Below are 12,372 nucleotides of genomic sequence, written 5' to 3'. Positions count from 1 at the left end.
TCAGTTTTATCATGTCTTTCACTACAGTTCTTGACTTCTCACTGACAGTATTCTGTCATCTATTATTTATGTCATTTATGAAGCTTGCCCCATTGTTGCACTTAGAGTTAAAAAAATCATTCAGTGTCTGGAGTAAGCTGTCTTTGTTGCAAACTAAGCCAAACTCCTCTTTTTCCAGCATAAGACATGATGAGTTTACTGTCCTTTTGCCCCTATCTTTCACAAAGATTTTGGGGTTTGATTTATACTAGATCAACAATTCTTTCAATAAATTGTAACAATAATGTCGTGGTAAATACTTGTTGCAGTGTATTCATGAGAAAACATGCTTCTTATCTTTGTAATTTCAGCCTATCAAAATGTGTGAAATGAACAATTTTCTTTTAAGGCTAAAAATTACTGGTTGTACTTACCTGTGGGTTCTTTTTTCCTAACAGATTAATAACATAACTACCCACAATCAAGTCAAAAAATTAATTGAAATTCCAGCACATACCCCACAAGAACTGAGGTGAGTAATTCTGAATAAGAATTGAAATCTTTATTGTATTTGAAAAAGATGAAGTGAGACCTTCCATGTGTTGAGTGGACTTTGTGTTATTCCTGCACATTAAAAATTTCACAAGTTCCAAGTTCTTGCTCTTTAACATAAAGTTCATACTGGTTAGAATACTCTTAATTAGTTCATGTACCACTGGAATTTCTTTTAAAAAATGGTGCACCAAATGTTTGTTATAATTTAAGGATTCAGTTTATCTGGTAGGAAATGATGAAGAGAACTTTCCTACCTGCATGTTCTTTAATAAATATTCTTGAAGTCATATCTATGGTTTTATTTTGGTTTCATTTTTTCTTTCCCAGTCTTTTTAAGGAGAGGTTTGAATGAGTGAATATTTCCCAAACTTACCCTGAAAACCAAAAGATGTGGTTGGCCAAGAAATTTTGTTTGTAGAAGAAATCTGTATTTCTTACTCATTCTATTTCTGTGGTTTTTAGTATAAATTTAGAATTGTATTCCAAGTAATGCTTGGCAAAAGGCAACATTAAGATTTATCTTCTGCTCTTTTAAATAACATTTGCAATGGGTTGATGTTCAAATGTGATGACAGAGGTTTAAATTTAGTTTGTGTAGTGACTAATAAAAGTCAGCTCTTCAAATGTTTAATGCTGGAGGTTTTACAGTATTACAGCTGACCTGACTTTAAAAAAATCATTGATTAACTGGAAAAATATTTTTTCTCTGTAATTGTTTTTTAAATTAAATTGTTGTAATTGTTTTTAGAAACATAACTAAAAATCCTTCCTAACAGTAATATTTTATTTAAAGCATTTCAGAGTTCAACAAAACCTTGCAAGCAGTAAGTGAGGTAAGATTATTGATTGTTGTTACTCTCTGGAAAACTTTTTTCCAAATTACTTCTGATAAAGCATCAGTCCTGATTTCTCCTTATAAACCTTTTTTTTTTTTTCTGTTTTCATTTGTCATTACAGTCCTCTGTTATGGAATGCAGTGCAGAAAACCAGAGGTTTGTTTTTAAATTTTTAAAGAAAAAATATTTAAAAACTCATATATCATCTTGTGATATGTGAAGTATGCATGGCTCTTTAGCCCAAGAAAAAGACAAACTCTCTAGGAAGTTCAGAAGTTCAAGAAACAGGCTGGAGAAATATGTATAGGCTAACAAAGAAATTCTCATTTCTGATTATTGTCCTGGCATTAGTGATTTTGAAAAAGCCTTTTAGAATTTGCTGATTTCATTTAACCCAAATGTGTTGCTTCTCATTAGTCTTCTGCTGAAGCCCAGGCTTCCCTGCCATATTTCTTCTGCATCTTGATATTACCTGAGTCATGTAACTGGGAGCACCAGAATTCCAGAACCTGTGAATGCACTGCAGTCTTTATGAGGGATTTACTTGAGGCATCCCAAGTCACTGTTCTTCAGCTTGGGAAACCAACCATCCTTGGGGTAGGGGGAGCCTGAGGCAGTAAACAGTTCAGTCTGGAAACCATGGATAATCAGAATGGCAAAGCTGCTCCAGAGATGTGATCCTAGAAACCCTAAAAAGTAGATGATATCTCAGTTTAATTGCTACTCACCATTAGATCGTTCTTTAAAATGATCAGCTTGGAAACGCTGTATTCTAAAACAAAATGAAACTTGATTTCCCCAAAAACTTGAATCTGGACTTTATTTTCTGGATTAGGATGAAAGAAAAGTCCAAAACCCTCAAATAAAATAGAAAGCAGTCAGATCACCCCTTCATGTGATATACTGGCAGTTGCTAGAGTAATCTTTTAATTTTTATGAGCTGGAAAGAAACCTTTTCATTCATCTCTATGTTTGCATTTGCTGAATACGAAAAATTTTCTGAAGGTTCCCTAGTTTAGGCAGGGCTTCAAGTCCTCAAACTGTAGTTGTAAAGATGGAGTTACATGCTGGAATGGGTCACTGAAGTTCTCTCTAAAGTCGAGAGAATGCTGGCTTCCTCTGGTGGTGAAGGTTTCATAAACACTGGCATATTTACACTAACAGCAGAGATAACATTGTTATCCTTACAAAATTATCACCTCTTTAATGACCAACATTGATCAGGAAGGACCCCATTTAAAAATTGACACAGTAGAGAGAAGGGACAGTAAGTGTCACAAACTGATTATTGTGCTTTTAATCAGCCTGGCACAAAAATGTGCCCAAATCTGACAGAGCCTAGGAATAATGTGCTTTCACACTTAGCATTTGCACTAATATGCTTTAATTTAGCATTTGGTGTTACTTCTGTTAGAAAGATGAGGCAGCTCTCTTTCTTGAGTCTTAAGCTTTTTTCTTCTCTTTTAGTGCACACTGCAATTTCATAATGAAGCTGGCTGAGAGAGAGAATATAAGCAGTTTAACACAAAAGGCAAAAATAAGTCAACTTGGTAAGTTGTGCTTTAAACCCAGTCTCATCACAATTTTATGTAAAGAAATGGTCTTCAAGTAGCTAAAAAGAAAAGATAGTTACTATTGGATCAAAATATTTTTGGTTTTGGTTTGAGCAATATAAATGCATAAAAATGCAGCCTTCTGATTTTTGGGGATGTATGTGATAGAAATAACTTTTTAGAACATTTTAGTATAAAATTACCAGCTACTTTAATAAAGCATACTTTGAAAGGATTAGGTGTAAATTAAGATGAGAACATAAATGTCTTGCTGAAATGACAATCTGAATTGAAAGGGTTGTTAAGTAGCCAACTTTTCTTAGTGATATTGTGACAGGATGGAGTACTGGCTCATACCATTTGTCTCTGTTTCAAAAGCTGTTGTGCTGCATTTTGGGTTGTTTAAAATTTAAAAAAAAAAGAGAAATCTGAACTTGTCAGGCATTGAACAAAAATCTGGCGGTATGGCAATATTGTGACTGGTCAAGAGTTCTTTTGTTTTGCAAAACTAATTTGTGAACAAACTTCAAAATAAATTATGCAGTATATACTGTTGTTTAAAGACATAGTACACATGGTTAAATATTCTACTTAATGGTATTAGCAGTTGTTATGCTAAAGGATAATGCTTCTTTGTCATCTCAGATCAGTGCTGCTGTTCATCACTGAAGTACTGCTCCTTGACTGCTGAAGAATTACGAATGTAGTAAGTATAAATACAAAATTTGATTTGCTTATTTCCTAAATTTCCTAATACATGGCTAGAGTCAACTTCCATGCTTCAGTGTAATAGCCAAAAAGGACTCCACAAGAAAAAGCTGACAGGCATTTTCCAGTGTAGCTCCTTCCTCTTTCCAGCTTCTTTCCCTTCCCTCCCTTCTTATCCCTTTTTTTATTCTTTTCTGTGATGCATCTAGATTTTGTGTTCAACAACAGCTCACCCTCAGAGCAGGCAGCAAAGGCAGTAGTAGTATTTGTTTATAGACTTCCTAGTTAACAACTACAGCAATAGAGAATGTAAGAACTTTCTAAGTATTAGAGCATGAAACATCCAATCTGATTGATTTTAAAATATACATCATTATTAGTACGTCCATATAATTTCTATATATATTCCTCTATTATAACTTGTTTTCTTTTAAATAGAAAAAATGTTAAACTTAACTTGGATTTTTGTACTTTTTTTTCTTTTACAGTACTATACAAGTGCCACCTCATTTTATATGGGTTCCTTCCCCTCATTCTCCTTCTCTCCCTAAAAAGACTTTCCTCAAATCTAATTCTTTTATTCCCCCCACTATGCTTTCTGCTAAACAAAGCTCCACAATTAGACCACTGATCCCACCATACACAGAAATTTATTTTTCTGGAACTCTTTCCACATCTCCCCTTACAAGCCCTCTCTCTGAAAACTCTATGCCTTCCACCAGTGTTACCACTACACGCTCCTCTTCTGAGTCTCTTGCTCAACCTACCATGCCAACTTTTTCTTCCATAACTTCCAACAAATCCATCACTGTTCCCATACATGCAACAAAATCTATCACTAGTACTGCTTTCTCAATTAAATCTGATGCTGCACACCTAAACAAGACTGTTACAATACTTTCTCCTTCTGTAGGTTACACTAAACATTCTTCACTCTCTTCTTCTGAGCCTCACAAACTTGCAATTTTAAATCGCCCCTTTGAGGCAATCACCGATTCTGTTGCACAAATTCCCCCTGCTTCAAACCAACCTATATCTGCTCACAGAAATGTCAGTACAGTACCTATTGTTCCCCTTACTCCTTTCACAATATCTTTGACCCCCACTGCTAGTCCTGTCAACCGTTCTGTCTCAGCTTCTCATCCTCATTCTACTGCTGATGGCCATGGGACCCCAGGTAAATATGAAAAGTAAATAATTATTTTTGTTTGAATGCCATATACTGGATTTGCTTTTAAACTTCATTAAACAATGTTTATATATATATAAAGTGTATATATATAAGAGGTATAAGAGGTGTCCTTATAATTATTGTGAATTACTTTGGATGGCAGTGTTGATCTGCTGGAAGGTAAGAAGGCCCTACAGAGGGATCTGGACAGGCTGGATTGATGGGCTGAGGCCAACTGTATGAAAGGCTCAACAAGGCCAAGTGCTGGCTCCTGCACTTGGGTCACAGCAACCCTGGGGAAGAGTCCAGGCTTGGGGAGTAGTGTCTGAAAGCTGCCCCAAGAAAAAGGACCTGGTAGTGCTGTCTGACAGTGGCTGAGCATGAGCCAGGTGTGCCCAGGTGGCCGAGAAGGCCAGTGGCATCCTGGCCTGTGTCAGCAATAGTGTGGCCAGCAAGACCAGGGCAGTGTTTGTCCTCTGTAGTCAGCACTGGTGAGGCCATACCTCACACCTCGTGTCCATTTCTGGACCCCTCACTACAAGAAGGACATTGAGGTGCTGGAGCGAGTCCAGAGAAGGGCAACGGAGCTGGGAAAGGGCCTGGAGGAGTCTCAGGATTGGCCTTATTGTACAACTCCTGGAAAGGAGATTGTAGCTAGGTGGGGGTCAGCCTCTTCTCCCAGGCAACCAGTAACAGGATGAGAGTCAATGGCCACAAGCTGTGCCAGGGAGGTTGTTGGACATCAGGAAGAATTTCTTCTCTGGAAGGGTTGTTAAGCATTGGAATGGGCTGCTCAGGGATGTGGTGGAGTCATCATCACTGGAGATGTTCAAGAAACAACTGGAATGGCATTCAGTGCTGTGATCTAGTTTACAAAGTGATGTTTAGTCAAAGGCTGGACTTGATCTTAGAGGTCTTTTCCAACCTAAATGGTTCTGCGATTCTGTTCTGGGTGAAAAGCCTGAGACAACTTTCACTTGATGTATTTTAAAATAAATTCTGATGCCTTTGGACATGGTGAGTGATAGCTCACCCTACTGCTCACCCTACACTGTTGTTTGTAACTGTCATAGGTAGGTACAGTGCTCAATTCCCATTAGAACAAATGTCTTTTGGACAGAAAAAATTAAGCCAGAGAGCAAGGTAGATTTTTTTTTAAAACTAACCTAATATTTAAAATACTGCACAGAAATGTTGGATCATCCTTAAAATAGTTATTGCCTGGGAATATTCTTAGAGGCTATGTATTTTCTTATGAAAATTCTATGCAAGCTTCTTTTCAAATTTCTGACACTATCTTGATTTTACTCTACATTCAGGCATTCAGTGGCTAAAAATTCAAAATAATAGGTTATTTAATATATTAAATATATTTAATATATTAACGGTCTGATGTGAGGAACTTTGAAATCAATAAAACATTAATTTCATGTTTTCAGTTTGAAATCTTGCTTTATGTTTTCATGAGATTTAAATTGCCACTGTCTGCAAAGTAGCTGATAGGGAGAAATTACATGTTGAGAACCCTTATGAGTAGTGATACAATTTTTTAATCAGGAGAACTGTTTAATTTTTTTGCTTCTCCAAGCTTACATCATTTGTTGAACACAATGTTTAACTTTTATTTGTCACAGGAAAAACCCTTTCAGCTACCACAAATATAACTTCTGTGCACACCACCATTAGTATCGCCACAGCTGAGCAAATCGTGTCCAAAATAGAAAATGATTTAGCAGCTGGAAAAATAGAGCCAAAAGATGTAGAAAGGATGGTTAGTGAGGTGAGCACTATCCTCACTGCTTCTCAGCCATTGCCACCACGAATTTCTAACAGGTAGGTCATTTGGCAATAGATTACAGGAGTGTTGTATTTACTGTCTTAACAAATTGGCTTCAGCAAGTTTCACTTTTTCATAATCATAATCCAGAGTAATATTTCTTGTTCTTTTATGTAGTTATTCAAAATGAAAGGACTATCATTCTAATGTTACCAGCTCTACTATAATAGAATGCCATGGAAAATGGTGGGGTATTTTTGTTGACACCATCATAAGTGATCATTTTGCATTATATTCAGATTATTGCTCCATAACCATAACTTGCTTGAGAATTTTGGATGTATGTGCTTGGTAATACTAAGTATGCTTTTTCTTAACAGAATTATAAAGCTGGTGGACTATATTGGCTTAAAACTAAACTTATCAACATCATCTGCTGAATTTGTATCCCCTTCCTTGGCTCTGGCAGTTGTCCAAACCAACAGAATCCGCTCCAACCAAATGTCTTTTGCTGTCCAGGACTCAGCTGATCTCCAGGTTACAAAATACTTACAATACCTACAAATTGTCAAACATTTATTTTAAGGTGTTTATGGTTTTATATTTATAGGAATATGTGTTTGTTTATGTCAGTGTCAGGATCTTTAGTTCATGTTAGTTTCAGACTTTTTGTAAGCCCTTCACAGTTTTTCCTTTAATTTTCAACTGTGTAAATAGGTGTAAAAGGGAGCTGACTTAGCAGAAACTGGCAGAACTAATAAGCTGTTGGAGAGGGTACAGCTAGAACACCAGAATGGACAAAGTGCTTGGCAGAATAACTTTGCCTCAAGCCCCCTGAATTATGAATCATTTATTCAACCACCATGACAGTGCTGAAATTTGTCAAGGAGTGTTGCCAGATGGCCTCATCTGTTAGAAGGAAATAATTGTAGAGGGTTCCAGAAAAGAGCTATTATGTATGTTGCTTGGATAATGATGCTCAGAACATTTGTCACTAATGGCATCTCACCAAGAAAGAAGTGCTTAGAAAGTTTGGTTGGATCCCCTTTATCTCATTCAGAACCTCCCTCCTGACAGAGAAAATAATGGACAATACCAGCCTTGGAGGCTTAAGCAAGGAGAGATGGAAAGTTTTGGACCAGTTTTGACACATTCTGCCTCCTCAGAGAAGAAAATAGCTTAATGTATCGTAAGCCATATGTAGTACTGGAACTTTTCTGTGTTACTGAAAATTATATAAATGTTTAAGATTTGAGTTCTTTTCTATTACTTAGCAATATATAGTGCATGAATCTAAGATGATTAGGAGATGCTAGTGCTGACATAGGGATATTTGCTAAGGAATGATTTTTTATTTCATGGCATTGGCAATGAAATACTGAAAATTTTCAATAATTTTCATCTACTTCAAACTAGAGCAACAGGACTGCTTTTGTGGAATTGATTCAGGATTTCTTTGATGGCTGTCTACACCAGTGATCTCCAAAGTGGGGTTTGAGTACCCCAGGGTGTGCACACGACAGTCCAGTGCAGTGCAGGAAAATGTTATTTATATTTATATTTTATAATAAATTAAAAAATACATTTTTAAAAGTAATTTTTAATCTCCTTAATTTTTTAAAAAATATTTTGTAACTTGCATAATATATTAGTAAACTAATTCATACATGTAACTTATGGATAGGTATATACTGGGGTTCATGCTCAAAAATTTTTAGGGGATGCATGATCAACAACATTTGGAGTGAGCTGGTCTAAACAGATGAGTTAAATCACATTGTTAGGGCACTTTGGGGAGTTCACACTGTTACTCTTATTACAGCCATTCTTTCAATACTCAGATAATTTCTTTCTGCAGTAGTACTAATGTTTCACATCTCCCAGGAACTCTGAGGTGATAATATTTGTATGTAAAGGACTAATGTACGACAGGAATGTTGAGAGATTCTGTACTAAACAAAGCTCCCTGGCCTGTAAGCACTGCAAATAAAACGTGCAGCACATAAAATGGGTGAAAGTTCAGATCTCTTTTTGTACAGTATAAGATCACTAAGCTCTTGAGGTACCTGAATTGTAGCTTATCCAGTTTACTTTTGAAATTTTTGCCAGATGATCAAAAAGTTAGGGTTCATGTTCTTATCTAAGAATATAAACTTGACCTCCTGAACATAAAAATGTATTGACAAATAATGGCTGTTTTCACTTTTTCTGAATTCTGACATACTCCCTGCAGACTATAAAACTTCTTTGCCTTTGCAAGATTTCAAGCTGTTGATCTCCCTACACAGTTACAGCTACACTGAGTTTTTGCTCCTCACCTTTTCCAAATCAATACAAAACACACAGTGGTGTGTTATGTCCCTGTAGGGAAATTGTTAAAGCCAGATTATTTTCAGTGGTAGGCAGACCTGAAATGGGATGCATCCTTTTCTTTCCTATAAGTGCTATTTATGCATTGGAGTGGGAGAGGAATGAGAGCAGCAGTGAGTTTGTGACAGTAATTAATGAGGTATTTATTTTGAAGTTTTAAACTGAAAATAAGTCATAATTTATTTATTTGAAGACTGAAACGAAGCATAATCCTGGTTTTTATTTTTCAGATCTCTCTAGGAGTTCAGCCAATTCAGAATTTAAATAATCTTGGATCAATTACACTTCCTCCATCACTGCTGAAAAATTTACGCACTGAAGAATTGGACTTGGCTTCTAGAATTATATTCAACTTCTTTAAAAAGACCACTGTGTTCCAGGTATTTTTTTTGGCCCACTGTTCATAAGGATTTTAAATTCAAGCTTAGAGCAAAATATGAATGGATTTTTTTTTCCCCACAAAACACATTTTAAAACTTCTGACTTAAAAAATAATTACTTTTGTCCAGTGCTTTTTCCACATAGTAAATGAGCTTGTGGGTGCTGTACTCTAGTATTGTTTCCTTTAAGATTTTAAAATCTTAAATGTTTTTGTGTTCCAGGATCTGTCTTTGAAGAATGCATCTTTAATCAGCAGTGTTATATCATCAAGTGTTGCTAACCTCACTATTAGTAACTTAACGGCAAATGTTACTGTCCTTTTACAGAATATCAAGCCTAATCAGGTAAAATTTACATTTTGGCAGACTTAAAGTACAGTTTTGTTGACTCCACTGAAGTTGTTGTAGTGGAAACTTTTGACTAAGAATACAGGTCAGCTTGTTCTGCTTTACTAGTGTGGACATTTCATTTTAAACTGGACATTAAAAATCACTCTTCTTTGCTTATTTGCCACTGGTATAAATTTTGGTTCTCAAGTAGTGTAAGGTAATGCTCTATCACAAATTCATTCCGCTTTATCTTTCTTATTTACTCGTCTGTCTTATTCTACAAAGAATAAAAGCTCTTAGAGGGAACACTGAAAGTGTGGGTTGCTATGGTAGATGCTATAGTCATGACATTTGTGGGTGTTGTATGGCCAGAAAATAATATAAATCTGTTTTCTTAGGGGAATTGAAACACAGGATTGTATCATCAGGAAGTATTAGGATTCTTACACACCATCTCTTTCTGAAAGGAGCATCAAAGATTAAAGTTTTCTTTCTCATATCTTAAGAGAGTTTTAAATATTCAATTATTATAAACTGACAAATGTGGGGATTCCACTAATTGACCTGGAGTTTTTTAGGAGCTGGCTTAGCGGTGTCTTTACTTGTTTTGACATAATAATAAGTTTTGAGCTATAACTGTAGAAGTATTAGTATTTATAGCAATATAGTGTATTTCTGCTGGTATTTATAGAATTTGCATGTGTGTGAGGAAATCTATGTGTAAATGTTTAACATTGTGATAGTAGGAAGTGATCAAATATTTGCAAATGAAAACGTTTTTCCTTTTCTGTGTGATCATGACTTCAAAACTTACAAGATCTGGAAGGAGGAGAAATCCCAAGAATTTGTATGGTGTGGGAAGACATTGAAAGAGCATTCAAAAGGTTCTACCAGGAACAGAATTTTGCATAAGCACAAGAGCTAGCTCCTGTCTCGTGACTTCAAATCTGTTCAGCATATTTTTGCATGCACTTTTCAGTCCTTTTATGCACCTAAATTTATTTTGTGTTCACATAGAAGAGGCATATTTGCTGTATACAGTGTTTATTCTTCCCTGAATTTTGTAGATCATTCATAAATCATTTGATTCTAAACTCACAGTTTAGTAACTTGTTATTTTTTTTTTTTTTACACTCCTAAACAGGATAATTCAACAGTTAGATGTGTTTTCTGGGACTTCAATAAAAATGGTAAGTACTTGAGATCTCCCAAGATGCTATGCTGTTTTAGCTATGTTAAAAGCTATGTTTATTCATGTTGATATAAATGAAACCTTTTATGAATTACAAAGCTGCTTTTTTTAACAGGTGGACATGGAGGCTGGTCATACGAAGGTTGCATAGTGAAAGAAAGTAGAGTAAATGAAACAGTCTGTTCATGCAACCATCTCACAAGTTTTGCAGTTTTGATGGTAACTATTTTAAGAATTATGCAATCTTACACATTTAACCTTGAGTTGTGTTAAGCAAATGAAGACCCAATAAGCCCATGCAAGCTAATAAATAATACTCAGGTTCTATTCACTTTAGTGTTAGTGCAGGTAGCCATACAATTAGGCACATGCTTAAGCTCCTTGTTGAATGGGAGTCCATGGGTTCCACTGGAGGAAAAAAAAGTTCTTTAAGTGCTGCAGATTTCTAATTTAGGCAGGCAATTTGTTTATACTCCAAATAAAATTTAGGAAATCAAATTTAAACCAGATTTTTAATCAAATGGGGTTTCACAATTAGGGTCATAGAATTATAAAATAATATCTCAAGTTGGAAGGGACCCATAAGGACCATGGAGTTCCAGCTCCCTGCTCTTTACAAGACTAGCTTGGCTTTTTTTTATCTAACCTTTTTTAAGAGCCATGATAAAAGGAATGGAGTCCTTTTTTTATTTGTAAGTGTAGAGGGAAAGGTGTGTTTTGATTTTTTAAATTTTTCTTTATATTTTTCCAATAAATAAACCTGTTCTCTGAAAATAACTTCTGTTTCTGTTTTAGGACTTGTATGGAAGTACTCCTCTGAATCCCACACAAGAATTGGTACTGACTTTTATATCATATATAGGCTGTGGCCTCTCTGCAATTTTTCTTTCTGTTACTCTTGTGACCTACATAGCCTTTGAGTAAGTACCCATTCAGCTGAGCGCCCAGTATTCTTCAATTGTGATTGATTGTAGTCTTCACTGAGAAATCCTTTTCAATAGGTATGGATTCTGTCTCCACAAATAATGCACAGATTTGGCCAGTTCACCAGGAAGATGTTGATTCAGTCTTCAGAAATGTTAATCTGATCAACAAGTGAATTATCATGAGGCTCTAGGCAGTAAAAAGTGAAGTAGCACTCTGAAGTATTTTATAATGGATTATCATAATAGAAGTGTGAAGGAATGTATTTAAGATACAATGCACAAAAAAGCAGTATGGAATTTTAGCATTTTTAAAAGCATTTGTATTCTTTCTTTATTCTCTCATTATTCTAATACTGGGACTTGCCTCTGTCAAGGCTTTAGATGCCCAGTCAAAAGCTTGACCTAGTTTAAAAACAAAGAACAGACACCTTTTGGGTTTGGGTAGCAATGTAGCAAGAAGTCCAACATACAATGGAAAAAAAAATAGCCACTAAACACATTGACTACAATATTGTCTGTATTTACGTAACCTTTTCTTAAAAACTTTATATATACAGACCATTACTTAGGAAGTATGTTGTAAATTATTCTCTCC

The 12,372-nt window shown here is 35.5% G+C and overlaps 1 protein-coding gene across 1 annotated transcript in view; it reads left to right on the top strand.

Moving 5' to 3' along the window:
- The window catches only part of ADGRG2 (adhesion G protein-coupled receptor G2), a 44,493-nt gene that overhangs the window by 25,012 nt on the left and 7,109 nt on the right, over positions 1-12,372 (top strand). The window contains exons 9-21 of the mRNA XM_066571645.1: positions 438-511; positions 1,328-1,367; positions 1,492-1,526; positions 2,838-2,920; positions 3,569-3,629; positions 4,120-4,808; positions 6,437-6,635; positions 6,960-7,116; positions 9,180-9,329; positions 9,552-9,674; positions 10,804-10,849; positions 10,967-11,070; positions 11,647-11,771. Coding sequence (XP_066427742.1) covers positions 438-511; positions 1,328-1,367; positions 1,492-1,526; positions 2,838-2,920; positions 3,569-3,629; positions 4,120-4,808; positions 6,437-6,635; positions 6,960-7,116; positions 9,180-9,329; positions 9,552-9,674; positions 10,804-10,849; positions 10,967-11,070; positions 11,647-11,771 — 1,886 coding nt within the window. The remainder of the gene's footprint in view (positions 1-437; positions 512-1,327; positions 1,368-1,491; positions 1,527-2,837; positions 2,921-3,568; positions 3,630-4,119; positions 4,809-6,436; positions 6,636-6,959; positions 7,117-9,179; positions 9,330-9,551; positions 9,675-10,803; positions 10,850-10,966; positions 11,071-11,646; positions 11,772-12,372) is intronic.

Source organism: Molothrus aeneus, chromosome 2, assembly GCF_037042795.1.
Source record: "Molothrus aeneus isolate 106 chromosome 2, BPBGC_Maene_1.0, whole genome shotgun sequence".
NCBI lineage: Eukaryota > Metazoa > Chordata > Aves > Passeriformes > Icteridae > Molothrus > Molothrus aeneus.
Note: the sequence above shows the minus strand (reverse complement) of the source record. Positions and strands in the feature narration are given on the sequence as shown.